Source organism: Ipomoea triloba, chromosome 1 (genome assembly GCF_003576645.1).
Source record: "Ipomoea triloba cultivar NCNSP0323 chromosome 1, ASM357664v1".
Classification (NCBI taxonomy): domain Eukaryota; kingdom Viridiplantae; phylum Streptophyta; class Magnoliopsida; order Solanales; family Convolvulaceae; genus Ipomoea; species Ipomoea triloba.
In genome coordinates, this window is record NC_044916.1 from 28971620 (window position 1) to 28988257 (window position 16638).

At 35.1% G+C, this 16638-nt stretch overlaps 3 protein-coding genes across 4 annotated transcripts in view; all 3 read right to left on the reverse strand.

Annotated features, from left to right (window-relative positions):
- LOC116018407 (phosphatidylinositol 4-kinase alpha 1-like) overlaps positions 1-4965 on the reverse strand; it is a 15229-nt gene extending 10264 nt beyond the window's left edge. For both annotated transcript variants that reach the window (XM_031258620.1, XM_031258619.1), the window contains exons 1-8: positions 3773-4965; positions 3307-3648; positions 3051-3212; positions 2220-2390; positions 1913-2071; positions 1683-1810; positions 1279-1582; positions 422-590 (exon numbers count right to left, since the gene is read on the reverse strand). In XM_031258620.1, coding sequence (XP_031114480.1) covers positions 422-590; positions 1279-1582; positions 1683-1810; positions 1913-2071; positions 2220-2390; positions 3051-3212; positions 3307-3648; positions 3773-4597 — 2260 coding nt within the window. In that variant the 5' untranslated portion in view covers positions 4598-4965. The remainder of the gene's footprint in view (positions 1-421; positions 591-1278; positions 1583-1682; positions 1811-1912; positions 2072-2219; positions 2391-3050; positions 3213-3306; positions 3649-3772) is intronic.
- Positions 4966-5850: 885 nt separating this feature from the next.
- On the reverse strand, positions 5851-9086 carry LOC116012579 (ATP-dependent Clp protease proteolytic subunit 6, chloroplastic). The gene is made up of 9 exons (XM_031252184.1): positions 8924-9086; positions 8765-8826; positions 8601-8673; positions 8020-8221; positions 7874-7939; positions 7571-7711; positions 7415-7468; positions 6873-6965; positions 5851-6110 (listed from the first exon to the last, which is right to left on the reverse strand). Exons 1-9 carry the CDS (start codon positions 9010-9012, stop codon positions 6063-6065), a joined length of 828 nt encoding a protein of 275 aa, XP_031108044.1. The 5' UTR covers positions 9013-9086; the 3' UTR covers positions 5851-6062.
- Positions 9087-11100: 2014 nt separating this feature from the next.
- LOC116017577 (BURP domain protein USPL1-like) lies at positions 11101-12161 on the reverse strand. The gene has a single exon (XM_031258186.1). The coding sequence runs from the start codon at positions 12042-12044 to the stop codon at positions 11220-11222; it is 825 nt and encodes a 274-aa protein (XP_031114046.1). The 5' UTR covers positions 12045-12161; the 3' UTR covers positions 11101-11219.
- Positions 12162-16638: the final 4477 nt, after the last annotated feature.

A 16638-nucleotide genomic window follows, 5' to 3' on the forward strand; every position in this document is an offset into this window, starting at 1 on the left:
GGGGGGGGGGGGGGGGGGGGGGGGGGGGGGGGGGGTGTCAAGTGCACAAAGGCAATATTTGGCTGTATTGTCCACCTTCCCTCCTCTTATTGATCTGAGCAAGGAGACAAAATTCCCTTTTATGTATAAATAGTGATCTTTCTTGTATTCTAGATTTCTAGGCAAGCAATCAACATTGGAAATAGTGAGACTAGCCAAAATACTATTTTCTCCATAATTGTAATATCCTTCTAGCCTTTACACTGCCAAGATAATACAACTACAGTGGCTTTCATCATCTTTGTTTCATTATTTCTTGATCATTATTGTTATTGGATCTTCAGGCCCACATTTACAGCCTTCGATTGGATACCCCTGGTCTAGGATTGAACAGTATGGATCATTCACATTTTTTAAAACAAAAATTAAAAATCAACAAAACCTGAAATTGTGCTCATTGCTGAAACATCTACACGTCCTCCTAATGCGGCAGAAAGAGCAGTCCGCTGACTAAGAGCAGCTTTCTCATTTCCACTTCCTCTTCGGCTACTTGGGTTATGAAGAGCATTGAGTTCCAACTCATCTTCAAGCCATTTCACGGAGCTCACAACCTGATGAAAAGTGTGTTAGTATTAACGAATCAATATAATTTTTAATTAAAGCTTTACTTTTCTACCAAAAAAAAAAAGAAGAGTGGAGTGGGAATAACAATTGGGCATAATTCATCTCATTTTGTGAACTTCCACCTGCCCCATCTGGGGCTGGTACTCCTTTCTCTCACTCAGGTTCCTGTTTCTCAGTACAAGACATGTCTTCTGCCTAACTTTGAATTAATTACATCCAGGCAGTTTCAAACAGTCTTGTGACACAATTTTAGGATCTTAAATATTTAAGTTTCTTTTACAAATAGAGTCCATATAGAAAGAGAGGCTTGGGTAGACTTTGTTACAAAATGTTACAGCCAAACTAGCATCAAGGGAGGGCTGAATGGAGAAATAGAACCTATATAGCCGATTCCAACTAGTTTGGATTAAGGCTCAGTTGAGTTGAGTTTTATTTTATAGATAGAAGGTTTGCTATTAACCAATCTCTGAAATGGTGTAAAATGAAATCAAAGAGAGAGAAGCATTTTTAAAAAAATCAGATAATACAAATAAACTACAACATTTCAAAGCACTGAATACAATATTTACATTTTTACACTATGATTATACTAAGAAAATGCATGTCATATATGTTTCATACAGATAAATAGTTAGAACAGAAACCTTTGGAATCTCTTGCAAATTAGTAACTTACAAGAGGGGGAGTCCCGTGTGAAATGCACTTGACAGCAGCAGACCACTGAGCATTCGCATTTGTCCCGCCCACTTCTTGAGGTGCAGTCGCTGCTGTATTGCCAACATTGTTTTGAGCAGTGGGTGCAGACTTTGTTGTACCCTGATATTTTGTTACTGGAGGAGCTAACCCAAAGAGTGCAATGTAGAACCACAAGTTTCTAAACAACTTCAGCAATGAGGGTTCAATATCTGAAGTGGGATCAAAGTCAGAACATATCTCAGCTACAGCAGGAAGTAAAGGCCCAAGCAAACCTGCTCCACTCCTATTAAAAAAAACAAACAAACAAACAAACAAGTTTCCTTAGCTTCTTGAATACAAAAATACAAAGAAGACATTCTTCACCAACACTAACAGAGGCTCACCTTCCACTTTTTGACTCAGCAGCCAAGCCCACATCTGAGCACAATGATAGCAAACGGTGACGATAATCTAAGCGCAATTTGGGGTTGGTGAGCCCACTGGCAATCTGAAGAAATCCTGCAGGAAGTGTCTAGAATGTGATTGCACACGTAAGCACCCCGTAGACCAAAAAACCTCCTAAATTAATTAAATGATAAATGATTAATAATATGAAATTTTGAAGGCAACGTACTTCAACACGCTCTGTAGTGGCTTCTTCAGGCAAGTCTTTACTTTCAGCAGAGTCAATAGAAGCAAGTTTACTCATATAGCTGCGTGTCATTAAAACAATGGCTTCGCGGTAGGATTTTTCAAAACCTAAACTTGCCATGCGAGAAACAGCATCAAGAAGCTGCAGTAATTCAAGAAACAAATGTTAGGAGACTGAAAAAGATTCAAGGCAGTTGCTATTCAATGATGGGCTTGAAAGTTAGAATGGAATTAACAAGAAAAAAAAGGTTCAAGTGTACTAAATTACACCAGAAAAGATAGATTTGTACTCTGAGCCTTAGTAAGCCTGGCAATGAAGCGTCGCCCTCCTCTAAACTTTCAACGAACATTGGCAAAATCATGTCTACCACTTCAGGCTTGTTAACTGAGACATTCAGATCAGCTAGCAACTGTATAACATTGAGCTGAACAGCAGGAGCTTCCTGCTTCTCCTTCTCTTGCTGAAAATATAGTCATACAAAAGGCATAGCAAGCATAATAAGCAAAAATCACAATTGAAAACAGAACAAACAATCAGGAAATATGCTTCCAATTCAAGTCCATTATGTAAATCAATCAAGCCTTTATAGGGAGAGAGAAGACAGGAGAACTGACAAAAGAAAGTGCAGACAACTCAATAATCCTGCAAAATGAGCAGCCCTCTGCATTAAACCAATTTCTCTCTCCTGTTCTACACACTCAAAAGAATACTGAAGATCAATATGCTATATGAACTTTTTTGAGAGATCTGTTGCCAAATTTATGTATGATAGGTAATTTAATCAGCTAACTAGCTGTAAAAAAATACAGAACATGTGTGTATTTATGGGTAAGGTGATAGGTACACAGATTTACAAATAGACAAATAATTCATTTGGCTTGTAGATATTTGTCTATAGTATATGTATATGGATGACATATAAGTGTATATACCTTTCTTAGTACACCTATTGTTTTATTGACTATAGTCTCAACAAACCATGTCAGCACTCATCTAAACTTGGGTTTTCTGAGTCTAGCAAGATTTCACAGTTACTTGGTATAAGTGTATGCATTCTCAAATTTGAAATAAATGCATATTTTGTTTCCTTCAAAAATGTCATTGTCAAACATTACATTACCTCTTCCCCATAATCGTTCCTTTCCCGTATACTCGTAGCTAGACCCATTATGAAAGTTTCAATAGGAGACCGATCCTTTTGCCATCCAAGTTCAATTATCTCACAGCTTGTCTTCAGTACACTCTCAAACATGGCCCCCTGGCTACTGCTCCAAGTGTCACCCTGTGGATAAAGATGACACAGCAAGAACATTTTACTATGGTGTGCAATCAGCATTGGAGGTAAGTCAGGCAACAAGAAGCAAATACCAGCATACCCGAGCACATGTAGCAAGCACAAGAGGTTTAAACCGAATTAACAACACACGGAGTAGCTGACCACTTCGAGCAGCAGCAGCTTGGGAGATTCCGAAAAGCAAGGTGCTGAACAGCTCTTCACAAGCTCTCAACTTTCGCCACATTGATAACAAACAAGCTTCAGCAGCCTCAACCAATAGTGCAAGTGCTCCATGCAACAACCTCTTTGATGACTTTGCATCAGAATCAAGATATGAAAGTGTCTTAATCTGTAACCATGAAGCTGCTTGGTAAACTGAAAGCTTTGTATTGATCCTAACTTTCAGATATTGCCCTTGATCTGACCAGTCACTTTTCCGAATCTGCAAGAAACCAAGCATTGAACAAGCTCTTTCAAAAAACTAGCCTCTTTCCTTCACAGAGATATCAAATGCAAACCAAAAAAAAAAAAAAAAACAATAGATAATTCATAGCTTTTCATTTTACCTTTAGAAATGACACCATTGAATGAAGTTGATCCCTGGCAATACCTCTCACTTGTTCCAAAAGTGCGGCGTCAATTGTTACTCTATCCATTATGTGTCCTATTAATTTGAAAGCCATTTCTCGCTTCTCAAGGCTCTCTACAGCCTCCTCCTCAAAAGCGGTAATGGCTTGCCTATGGGCTCCGGCTCCGGCTCCATCGTCATTGTAACCCATATTTGCAGCCAGTAAATCCATATTGCTCTTCCAAACACCACTGCTCCCATTACTAGCTGCATCTCTTGGAGAGGTTGGAACAGGGATGTCAAACTTCTCAATCAGAGTGGAAATCAACTTATTTGCATCAGAGGGGAGTATAGGAGGAAAATTACGAGCCATGGCATTCATGAAAGCCTTGGATATCTTCAAATCTCCTTTCAAATGGGCTAAAGCAGACGTGAGTACCACCCCTGTGTATGCCGCAACATCTGTCGAGAAATCCAAAGATATATCCGACGCTTTGGAGAGATACCCCAAGAAATCATTATAGAAGGAAGCGATTGCTTCGGCTCGAAACGATGGTGGCCAAAAAGACAGATTAAAAGAAGAAGGAATGGAGCGAAAGAAGGCTATGACCAGCGATTTCGGCCTTTCGTCCTCGCAATTGGAGCACCTAGAGAGGAATCGAGTCAGAGCGAGAACGGCGTGCAGCTGATACCTTGAAACGCTCGGGGATCCCACCAGGAGTGCCTCGGCCGATGGACACCGGCCACATATCCATACTAATTTCTTTTCGAATTGAACAGGGTTGTCAGCAATCAAATCACACAGCTCGATCAACGACTCCATTCCAAACAACAATCCACGTCAAATTAAAGCAACAAAACTAGCAACCAAAAAATTATATACATCCAAGTTTCACAACACGATCAACACTTCCAACGCCATTTCCCGTATTGTCTGCATCAATGCAGATCAACTGTATGTATAAAATTTACAGAGAAATTGGAGAGTAGCAAGTCGAAAAACAAAATGGCGAGTGTGAGGAAAATGAAAGGATTGTGAGATTAGCGTCAGAGTGTGGGTGGTGGAGAATGAAGATGGTGGTGGGACGGCCGTGAGGTTCGATTCTCGCTGATTGCTTCGTGGCTGTTCGCCGGTTTACGGGCTGATAGCACATCGCGCTCGCGCGCCTTTCTCAATTCTTTTTGGTTCCAAAATTTCCAACTTCTAACCGTTTTCTTCCCCTTTTTTTTAGTGTCGTCTTTTCTTTTCCTTTTTTAGTTAAGGGCTTCGGATTTTTCGGCATCTTTTTTTCTTTCTTTTTCGCCCTTTAACTATGCTTAATTTACACAATGTGCGCTCTAATTCAATTTCATTCACCAATCGCCATGCTTCTTCCAACCGCAACATTTTGTCCATCATTATATAACGGATTATGGTTCATTTTACTAAATAGATCATTCACATCAGATTTAGTAAATTAAAAATTAACATTTAGTATATTAAAAATAAATATTTATTTATAATTCACATTGCAATGTGAATTATGGTCCATAGTATAATTTGCCACAATTTTGTATGCATGATTTTTGTTAACGTTAATTAAAACCAATCAACTTACCCACATTATGTATTCTAAAAAAATCAAAACAAAAAAAATTACTGACATTATAATTTAAACTTTTAATTTAGAGAATAATTAGCAAGGATAGGCTTAGAATTTGTTTTTGTAAATTTTGAGTGTTATTTGATAAATTTTATTCCTTCCGGAGAAAAAGAGAGATAATTAACATTATAGAGAATTAATTTTAAAAACGCCTCCTCGCCCAAAATTGATAATCAAGAATCAAGGTAGTGAAAGCATTATACTTAAAAAGACCCATTTAGATAATGTATTCAATTACAAACGTACAAAGCTTAAAATTATGGCACAAATTCTAAATAAGCAATAACTTATTACAAATTACTAATGAGTTGTTGGTCAAAATAAACTAAAAAAAGTGTTGTGTAATCAATAATATATTTGTTCAACCCATAAGGGAAGTTTATATATAATAATCTAAATAAGTAAATAGGCGGCAAAAATAAAATTTACCAGATGACATTAAAGTAGCCAAATAAATGCACATTGGCCTCGAGATTAATGAAAATATACTAATACAAATAAATAAGATATTCCACTTTCATTGAGTTAAATAATTTTGGTACAAAAGGAGGTCCTAAAGGTAAAACTTCAAGGACAAAATAGCTGCTGGCTAGGTGTATTTAGGCACAGCAACAGATGACTTCATCATAACATCATATCCTCCATCTAATATTCAGTTTCCAGTATCCCATCAATAAGCCCAAAGTCCATAGCCTGATGCAGTGGTCAAGAAAGCAAAAGGAAAATGTTAGCACTACTATGGTGAGGTGTGAGATTTGCTTAAATGACATTCAAGGATAAGAAAAAGGGAAACTTGCATTTTTAGTCCTTCACTCGTACCCGTGGTACAAACTTAGTCTCTGAGTTATATGCATGACCATCTTTAACCCATGAGTTATGCACGAAGTGGCAATTTTAGTCATCCAGAGACCACCAATTTGTCACTTAATAAAGTGGTTGATTTGGTCCTTCAAGGACTAAAATCGTCACTCCATACATAACTTAGGGGTTAAGATGGTCACACATATAACTCAGGGACTAAGTCTGTACAACGAGTATATGCTGGAGGACCAAAAATGCAATATTCCCTAAGAAAAATCTTCTTATACATTTTTTTTTTCCTCGAAGCATACTTTGGAGATCTTGAAGCTAGAATCAAGGAGAACTGCAAATAGTCCGCAGTACAAGGAAAACCATATACTCCCTCTGTCCCATTTTACCTGTCCTATTTACTATTCATTGGTCAAACCAACTCTTTCTTCTTTGCTTATTTTCTTTAGTAATTTTTTTTTATTTTTAAATTTAATTTTTTGTGTTTAATAGTTCTTTTAATGTAGTTTCTAAATATATAAAATTTATATATTAATGCTAGGCTTAATATTATGAAAAATTGGATTAAAAATTACTTCAGTCAAGCCTCGTTAAACGAATCAGACAACCATTTTGGGACGGAGGTAGTAATAGTTAATGTTTTACCTCAGCAGCAGACATAAAATAATCCCGTTCGGTGAAGTCTTGAACTTTCTCAAGGGGTTGGCCGGTAAAGGCAGCAAACATTTTGTCAATTTTCTGTGAAATAAAAGAAAAGGTTTAAAGTTAAAAGAAATCGAGTAGAAGCCTTGGCTATATGCAAATCGAGTAGAAGCCTTGGCTATATGCCTATAAGTAGAATTAACTCCCCGCTTAAGGCCCTAGCACATGATCAAAGTAGTAAAATGTCATCAATCCCTGTTTGGATCAATATGGAACCAGATTTTATGATGTTAGCTTAAAAGATTAAAGATCTAACAGAAAGGGATTCCGCTTCTGAATTAAGCTGATTAACTATGTGCAAATATCAGAGGTCAGAGCCAAGAGTCAATTGGTAATGGGATAGTGATTAAACATTCATCCCACCCCCCACAGAGCCATCCACCAGACTTAAACAGAGAGATGCTCAATTTCAAATTCGAAATTTGAGAAAACAGCAAAACAGTGTCAAATTCAAAAGGAATACTACAGAGATCAAATGAACTGACATGGCGAGATTGAACTGCTTCATTCACTTGGCGCCTCACATCCTCCACATGACCCTGCAGCAGTAAAGAGCAGAATCAGGCATCTACTTTAAAGCCTGCATTTGTTTGATCCTTCAGGATGACATAACAATATTCTTTTAGTTAAGTAATATATACCCCGCATCCACTTTGTGGTTGATGAACCATAATACGTGCATTTGGCATTGCATACCGCATACCCTTTTCCCCACCTGCAAGAAGAAGTGTCCCTTGACTTGCAGCAACTCCAAGACATACTGTACCAACCTTAGGCTTTATCTGAATAAAAGGATAGCTATAGACATAGTTATCAGGGGAATATAACTTCCAGGAAGACAAGTATAGTTCATAATTTGAGATGCCAATAATGATTCATACTAGTTACCTATGACTGCAGGTGCACAAGCGTTAACTAATGGAATAAAATAGTTGCAGTCTTACCCAGGACATGCAGTCATATATTGCCATCACAGAATACGTGCTTCCGCCTGGGCAGTTAATATACATCTGCAATTGGGAAGAACATAGCAATACTTATAAGATGTGATGCCGCTCTAGAGATAACAAATATATGAAAAAGGCCATACCAAAATATCAGCATTTTCATCAATTGTTGCTAGTGTTACGAGTTGTGATATGACTCTTTGAGCAACTTGTCCGTTGACTGGTTGTCCAACGAAGACAATGCGATTTCTAAACAATACCATTGATAGATCCAATGGGCCAGCTGGTGTCAGCACAGCAGGCATTACAGGCGGATTTCCCCTTCTAGCTTCAATAGTGGGATAACTGCTCAAAAAAAACCTCACTACATCAGGGAATTAATATCTTTTTTTGATATGTTAGAGAATAAATATCCCTAGCTCAAACTGAAAACTACATCTAAAAGACAAAAAGCATAATCCAACAAAAAATACTTATTGGTGAAATTAAGTTATTTCTTGACAAACAGATTACAAAAACGTAATTAAGCACTACACTATAGCTAATTTGTTTTCCACAATATTGCATATTACTAGAGTCTATAAAGTGCCAAAAAGGATATTAACCCTAATGGAAAATATGTATGATTCACAGCAACCATTCCAAAAACACAACCACGTATACAGATATGTACAGAACATCTTTCCAACTATCATGATCCTCTAACAGGCTAAGAGAAACAAACCGTCGATTATTATCAGCTTTAGGGTTGTTCTGGTCATGTTTTAAGCGCAACCCCTGCACCTTACTGGATAGTCCTGAAGATTTCACAAAAATAATAACTTTTGTCAACTATTCAAGTTCAAACCAATAATTTAAACTCCAGATTTCAGCAACTACTGAGAATACCGATTTTTGAGGAATCAAAACTGGGGCTAGGAAGCGCAGACGCTATTTGTTTCCCTAAGCTTCTACAAAAAACAAAGAAAAAAAAAATTCTTAATCAGTATATACTCCGTAGCATTGAAACAGAAAACGGAAATTAGAAGCTAAAAATAATAAAATTGCCTGCGGGGCGGCCAAGTGCGAAGCGGCGTTGGTCGGTGAAGTAAGGCGATTGAAGCTTTAGAAGGCGTTGTAATGGTTGATGCTGCCATTTTCCAAAGGGTTGAGCGTATGCGATAGAGCAAAAGCAAGCTGCTTTCTCAGTCTTCTGGTAAACCAGGATAAGAGTTTCGGATGCCCACTTTTATTGGGCTTTGATAAGCTGTTGTATTAATTCCTCGGCAGCCCAACTTGGAAACGAAAATTTTGAACCAAAAAAAAAAAGGATAAGAGAATTATAATTACTTTTGTTTAACTTATAATTCTAAATATGTGATCTAAAAATTGATTTAGAATTTATTTTTAAAAATTTTTTGAAAAGTTGAATTTTGATCATTTCAAAAATAGAAAATAGAAAATAGTTAATACAACTAACTCTATTAGATTGTAATATCTGTTCAAACATACTTTCTCAATTTATTGGAGCACAAATAGTCAGTATTGCCTCATGACCTCTCATATGGGAGAGCCACTACTCTGCCATATGAGCACAATGTTAACTTCACCAAATTTATATATTATTATTTTTAAATTTAATGCTTAATAAACGAATATTTAAGTAAACTATCAAATCTGAAACTCCTCTCATATGGGAGAGTCACTACTCTGCCATATGAGCACAAGGTTAATTTCACCAAATTTATATATTATTATTTTTAAATTTAATGCTTAATAAACGAATATTTAAGTAAACTATCAAATCTGAAACAAAATCAATAATTATGAGATTATTTATGGTCAAATTGAAAATTGATGATGAAAATTGATAAATGTTATTCCATCTGTTCCATTTTATCTGTCATATTTACTATTTATTGGTCAAACAAAATCTTTCTTCTTTGTTTATTTTCTTTATTATTTTTTACTTGTTTTTAAATTTAATTTTTTGTGTTTAATAGTACTTTTAGTGAAGTTTCTAAATATATAAATTTTATATATTAATATTAAACTTAATATTATGAAAAAAATGAATTAAAAATAACTTCAGTAAAGTATAGTTAATCGAGACACATAAAATGGGACGGAGGGAATAATAGTCAAAGGATTATTTATGGTCCAATTAAAAGTCAAGAATGAAAGTTACTCCATACTAAATATCAATAGTTAATGGAATATTCACGGATTAGTTCAGAAATAAATTAAGCGACTATTTGATAATAGTTGCTTAGAGAGAAAATCTTATTAATTGAAGAAAAGTATTGATATATGTGTCACCCTTAGAAAAGTCAAAAATGGATAATAGATTTAAAAACAAAAAACAAAAAAAAAAAAGCAAAAAACAAAAAAAGAGAGACAAAACTCTACTAGGACACTACTACTTTAAGTAAATCGATGCTGTTTTGGACTAGTATTCTTTTAAAAAAAAAATCAATAATAATATAATCAATATTTCAAGTAAATAATTTTTATTTTATTAAATTTAAATTTAAATCATTTTCAATTCTTTTTCACCAGCAAAATTAGCAGAATAAATTAAGGATAACAACGGAGCAGAGCGGGAATAGGGGCGGGGATTGGGGTCCCGTCCCCGCCCCGTTCCTCGGCGGGAACGGGGAATTATTTCTCATTCCCGTCCTCGCGGGGATTTTTTGGGACGGGAAATCCCCGCCCCCATTTACTATGAGATTGGAAACATATTATTTCTCTAGAATGAGAACCAGATTGGAAAGTATAACAATGCGAACCAATAAAGACATAACCAAATGCTTTATTTCTCCATTAATAATAATAATAATATTATATATATATATATATATATATATATATATATATATATATATATTAGAATTATATATAATATTATACGGGAATCAGGGACGGGGATCGGGTCGGGGCGGGGAATGCCCTCCCCGTCCCCGTCCCCGACGGAGATGGAGAAATTCTCCCCATCTTCGCTCCTGTTCCCCAAAAAAATTCCCCAAAATCACTCCCGTCAAGGCAGGGGTTGGTTTTCTTCCCGTCAAACGGGTTGAATTGTCATCCCTAGGATAAGTGATTATTAGAATATGTCACTTTACTACAATTTACAACTCAACTAACATTCTAAAGTGATAGACAGTGACATATATATAATGGAGAGTGTAACTTCTTGTGAATTGGCAAACTATATCATAAACTAAAATTAGTCAAAACATATCAAATTTGATAAGAAAATTATAGTGTATGTAAAATTATTCGTATAATTAAGCTCTATTCATCAATACCAAATACAAATATGTAAATACAAATCCAGTAATAATATAATACTGATGCCCGATTACTAGCTACCGTGTTGAGAATCCGAGGAAACCCAAACTAGATTGTCAGGTGGGAAGAAATGGCAAACCGGTGAGCTTCCCGGCTGGATTCCCAGCACCCGAAACGAGACGTGATCGCGGTTCCACCGCGACGTATCCATATGGCAGATGGCCACGGCCTCCGCTCTTTCCTCCCCATCCTCGCTCACCAGCGAAGCCTCGAAAACTCTGGTGTCGCCCTCTTGGCTGTGGCAGTAGAACACCGCGTAAGGGTAGGGCAAGCTGTGACATCCCACCATCTTCCGCCCCGCAATCTCCCTCGGAGCTCCCACAATCGTGTAATTCCGCAACGCCGCGGAGTGGTTGGCGGCGAATTCCGTGGTCACGACTCTGATCTGAGAATCCGATCCCAGGATTCCGCGAACCGAATCCAGCATCGATTCCAGAGACGCGGCGCAGAATTTCGTTTCGCCCTTCATGGCCGGGAACTCGCAGTGGCCGAGCGTCTGTTCCATGGCTCTCGCCTGCGGAGAGGCAGGGGAGAAGGAGAAGAGGTCCAGGAGATGCGGGAGCTCGGCTGATGAGAATGGAATGGAATCGGCGTCCGCCCTGGAGAGGAGACGAGGAGACGACGACGTCGAGGCGAAGAAGATCTGCAGTGTTTTGCCCATCTTCAGATCGTCGGGAGTGAAGAAGATATTGACTTCGGGATCCATGTGCGATACTGAATCTGAATGTTTATTGTGTGTATTCATTTCCAGGATCTTTCTACTCCCACTGCCTTGGCTTACAAGCTGGAAGAAAAGTATTGCATAGACGAAAATGGAATATCTGAATCCCCAATCCATCTCTTGAAATGTTTTCTTCTTGATGCAATTACTAGAGGAGCTAAGAGAGCTTAAATTGGTCAAAGTAGTACCAGCATGAATGAAACTCCATCTTTATACACCAAGAAATTTATCTTATTCCACCAAAAAATATGAATAGAAAAATGTCCAAGATAATGAAAGGTGTGGATTTGTCACTTGTACACCTGAAGACTAGAGTATGACTTGTAGGTAGGTTTATTGAGCTACTTGCGATTTACCTCTGCGACTATAAGGACGTTAATAAAACAAAAAGAAATTAATTAACTTATATGTCCTAGAAGGGTGAACGAGATTGTGGTTTTAATTTGGATGATCACTAGTAACATAGGGTCTACAAAACTTAATTGTATGTGAGGGTGATTCAACAATCCCATTAAGTGGGAGTCTGGAAGGATCAATGTTGGTGTCCACAAAAAACCCATCACATTGCGACTATTAGGTTCAACTTACATCTTTACTCCCAATACCACCTAAAAACTAACTAAATTACCACACACTTGACTACCAACTCTTCATTAACTAAAGCTGAATATGATAATTTTATACAAAATTCATGGTTGAAAAAAAAAAAAGCAAAAAACTCTAGTGATTCCCTCTATTGGGTACACCTATTGATGATAGGGATAAACACAAATCAACAACCTTAGCTTTAATTCTGCTTGGTTTTGGTCAATTCTGCATCACACGATTAATGCAGAATGACTATGTTAACATAGTGTTAAATTGGGAGATGATCGGTCATCCGGAGGAGGCATAGGGAGGGCAATTCGCAACCACAGAGTTGTACAGTACAATAGGGAAGTTGTGCATAAAGTGGGTGTCCCACATGATAAAAAGTCAACTGCAACAGGTCATATGTACAGCCCAACAGCCTTCCACACACCACTATATCCACAACCGGCCTCGTGCTCATTCACACCATCCCCTACGTTAGTCAACTCGAATCTATTGGTACTTATCCTCAACCCTTGGTTGTGAATATTTTTATAAAAAGTGCAATGAATGTCTCTTATATACAGAGGGGAGAGGGGCCGGACACATCTTGATCATTCGGCATGTCCTCCACGTGTTATATGAAAAGCGACCGACAAAGTTATTTTTGTCAAGTGTCTTTTGAGGTTTGATCACATGATTGAACGTTTGGCGATTGTTATTTGGCTATGGGCGAGACTAGTTGTGCTTAGATTTAGTTGAATTGGCTTTGTTTTGATGTTCATATATTGATCTGGGGTTCGATCGGATGTGGTCGGGAAATCTATATACAAGGAGACAAGTAAGTTTATTTGATAATGAGGCTGGGGAGGTCTACTACTAATGAGACCAGGAGGTTTACTAATAATATAATGAGACCGAGAGGTCTACTAACAATGAAATTGAGAAGTAGGCATGCACGCACAAGGTTGGGAAATGTGCTTGCGAGACCGGGGAGTGCACTCTCGAGATCGGGAGATTGGGAAGTGCACCTATGTCGGTAAATACATAAATGTGATTGAAAAATACCCCAATGAGGTAAGAAAATACACAAATGTGGTTGAAAAATGCACTTATGAGCTCCGTATGGCCAATGGATTACCCTATAACCCTATCACTTATACTTGCATACCTGAAACTGGAAGGCACACCTTTGTTTCATTATACTTGCGTGTCTGCTAACCTCAACTACATAGCATGCTCTTAGACCTTGGCTCTTATACCTCAGGATCAAACGCTTACCACTATGCCAAAAATTATAGCTAGTAATGAAGGCACACCTTTATTTCTTTTTACTTGCGTAGCAGTTAGCACCACGGTCCAATGACATGATGCTAAACTCGGTTCTCCGAGCTCCAACCCAACAAATCTGATTAGCCCATTAACCTGATTTTTTAAATGTTATTTTAGCATGTTATGAATAATTTGGTATGTGAATTGAATATAGTTTACTTTTTTGATGGATTTAGTTGTAGATATTTTAAAAAGTTTTTTTTTTCTAAAGTTTTATTTTAAAAAAATTAAAATTATATTAGCATGTATAAAGGAGCTTAAAAAGTTCATGTTATGAAGTCAAAACCTATTAACTAAACGTGTTTATTGCATCATCAACCTATTTAACAATCATGTTTTTATTTGAAATTCTAACGTGCTAATTTTAATGGGGTGTGTTTGTGTTTCACTTTATAATGTTAGTATCGTAATCGTGTCAATCAATTAACGAACATGTTTACACAAATTATACGTAAGGCCTATAATACATTAGTATTACATATTTTTAACACACAAAAAAAAAAATGAAAATGGCAAGAATACATACTTATTATTCAATAAATGCGTTTGTCCAAACTTAACAATTTAGAACAATTGAAAATTGAACTACTGAAGTAATCTCAGTATTTTGTGGGAGTGACAAGAAGTACAGTTTAAAATAATAAGTTTTAACAGTGAATTCTATATAGTGAGCATATGTTATAGATAATATTAAAGATATTATAATGCTAATACATGATTTTTTTAAAGAATTACATTTAATCTAAGACTATCTTTATCTCTATAATATTCTCCCACTTTCAAAATTGACTCTTACTTCCACATCATAAAATTTACAATTTTTTATTATTTTCTCAACATCTCTAAAATACTTTCGCACTTTCAACGGTGGTATCACTTTCATATATTATATTATAAATATAATAATAAAGTAATAATAAAATAATAAATATAATATTTTAAAAAATGCACAAAATTAAAGATTGACATGTATGTGTGCCACGCAGCCTTTTGCAAGCTTGTTATTTTAACAAACTTTGTAAGCCACCTGACTTACAAAATAAATAAATAAATAAAAACACACATCATCTTCCACATCAGCTTGAAAGAGACTTCATTTCAGGGTTAAAAGACATGCAGCCTAACAAATATAGTTAAAACAAACTTTGAAATAAAAAATGTGTTGATAGCAATGTAGCATAAATTACATTGATATGCTATATTTTATATTTTCTTCATTGTATCTCTTACATTTATTTTCCAAATTTAGCCCTTTATCTTTTGAAAATTAATCGATTCTCTTAACCTCGGTTAGAAGAGTTACAAAAAAAATGTTATGAATTTAATGCGATAGTTTTTTCCCTTTTATGTTAATGACTCCTAATGAAAAAAAAAATTACATAATTGCATTTATAATACTATATTTGCATTCCAAAGAATCTCAAAAATAATATTGATTGAAATTTTTAGCAAATATGATATATCTCTATTTCAACTTGTAGGATATGAAAATATTGGTTGATTTTTTTTTTAAATGTAATATTAAATTTTGGTGAAATAAGATGAATTATGCATGATATAATTCATTTAATTTGCACTTTTTACCTAATGATATAATTGTGTGATAGTAAACATACGTTGTTACAAGTTCTTATCATAACTATTACGTATCATTTTTGAAAAATAAAAATATTCAATTAATAAAGATAATCTTTTGTTGTACAATATATATATATATATATATATATATATATATATATATATATATATATATATATATATATATATAAAATCACTTTAATTATGGATAAAATTTAACATATTTTTTAAAGTCCGTGTAAGAAAATAATGTCTTTTATTAAATATATATCTTATAATTTCATCTATTATTCTACATTTATTTTGCCAATATATTTTTGCAATTTTTTAAATTTATTAGACAAAATTTATTCGAACATTGCACATACATATAACTAGTACACTAAAAACTAGTACTCAAAAAAAAAAAAAAAAAAACTAGTACACTAAAAAAATGATAGAGATTAAATAGAAAAGCATTATGATTAACAAATAACAACCAATAGGTATGGGTCTTCAACAGAGCTTACTTAATATAATTAATTTGCATTCATTAATCATTTGACCATCATTGCGTGAACCCAATTTATTAGTATCATGAATTATTTTCTAAAAATTAAATAATTAAAGCAAGAATAATTAACATAAAATATTAAGGTCCTGTTTGGTAAATAATCAGCCTATCAGCCAATTTTGGCTTATTTGATCAGGTAAATAATATGCTTTTTGTAACTCCAAAATGCTAAAATTCAAAAGGCTACCCAAAGTAGCATTTTCAATTAGCTTTTTGAGAAAAGAAATTATACCAAANAATAATGTCTTTTATTAAATATATATCTTATAATTTCATCTATTATTCTACATTTATTTTGCCAATATATTTTTGCAATTTTTTAAATTTATTAGACAAAATTTATTCGAACATTGCACATACATATAACTAGTACACTAAAAACTAGTACTCAAAAAAAAAAAAAAAAAAACTAGTACACTAAAAAAATGATAGAGATTAAATAGAAAAGCATTATGATTAACAAATAACAACCAATAGGTATGGGTCTTCAACAGAGCTTACTTAATATAATTAATTTGCATTCATTAATCATTTGACCATCATTGCGTGAACCCAATTTATTAGTATCATGAATTATTTTCTAAAAATTAAATAATTAAAGCAAGAATAATTAACATAAAATATTAAGGTCCTGTTTGGTAAATAATCAGCCTATCAGCCAATTTTGGCTTATTTGAT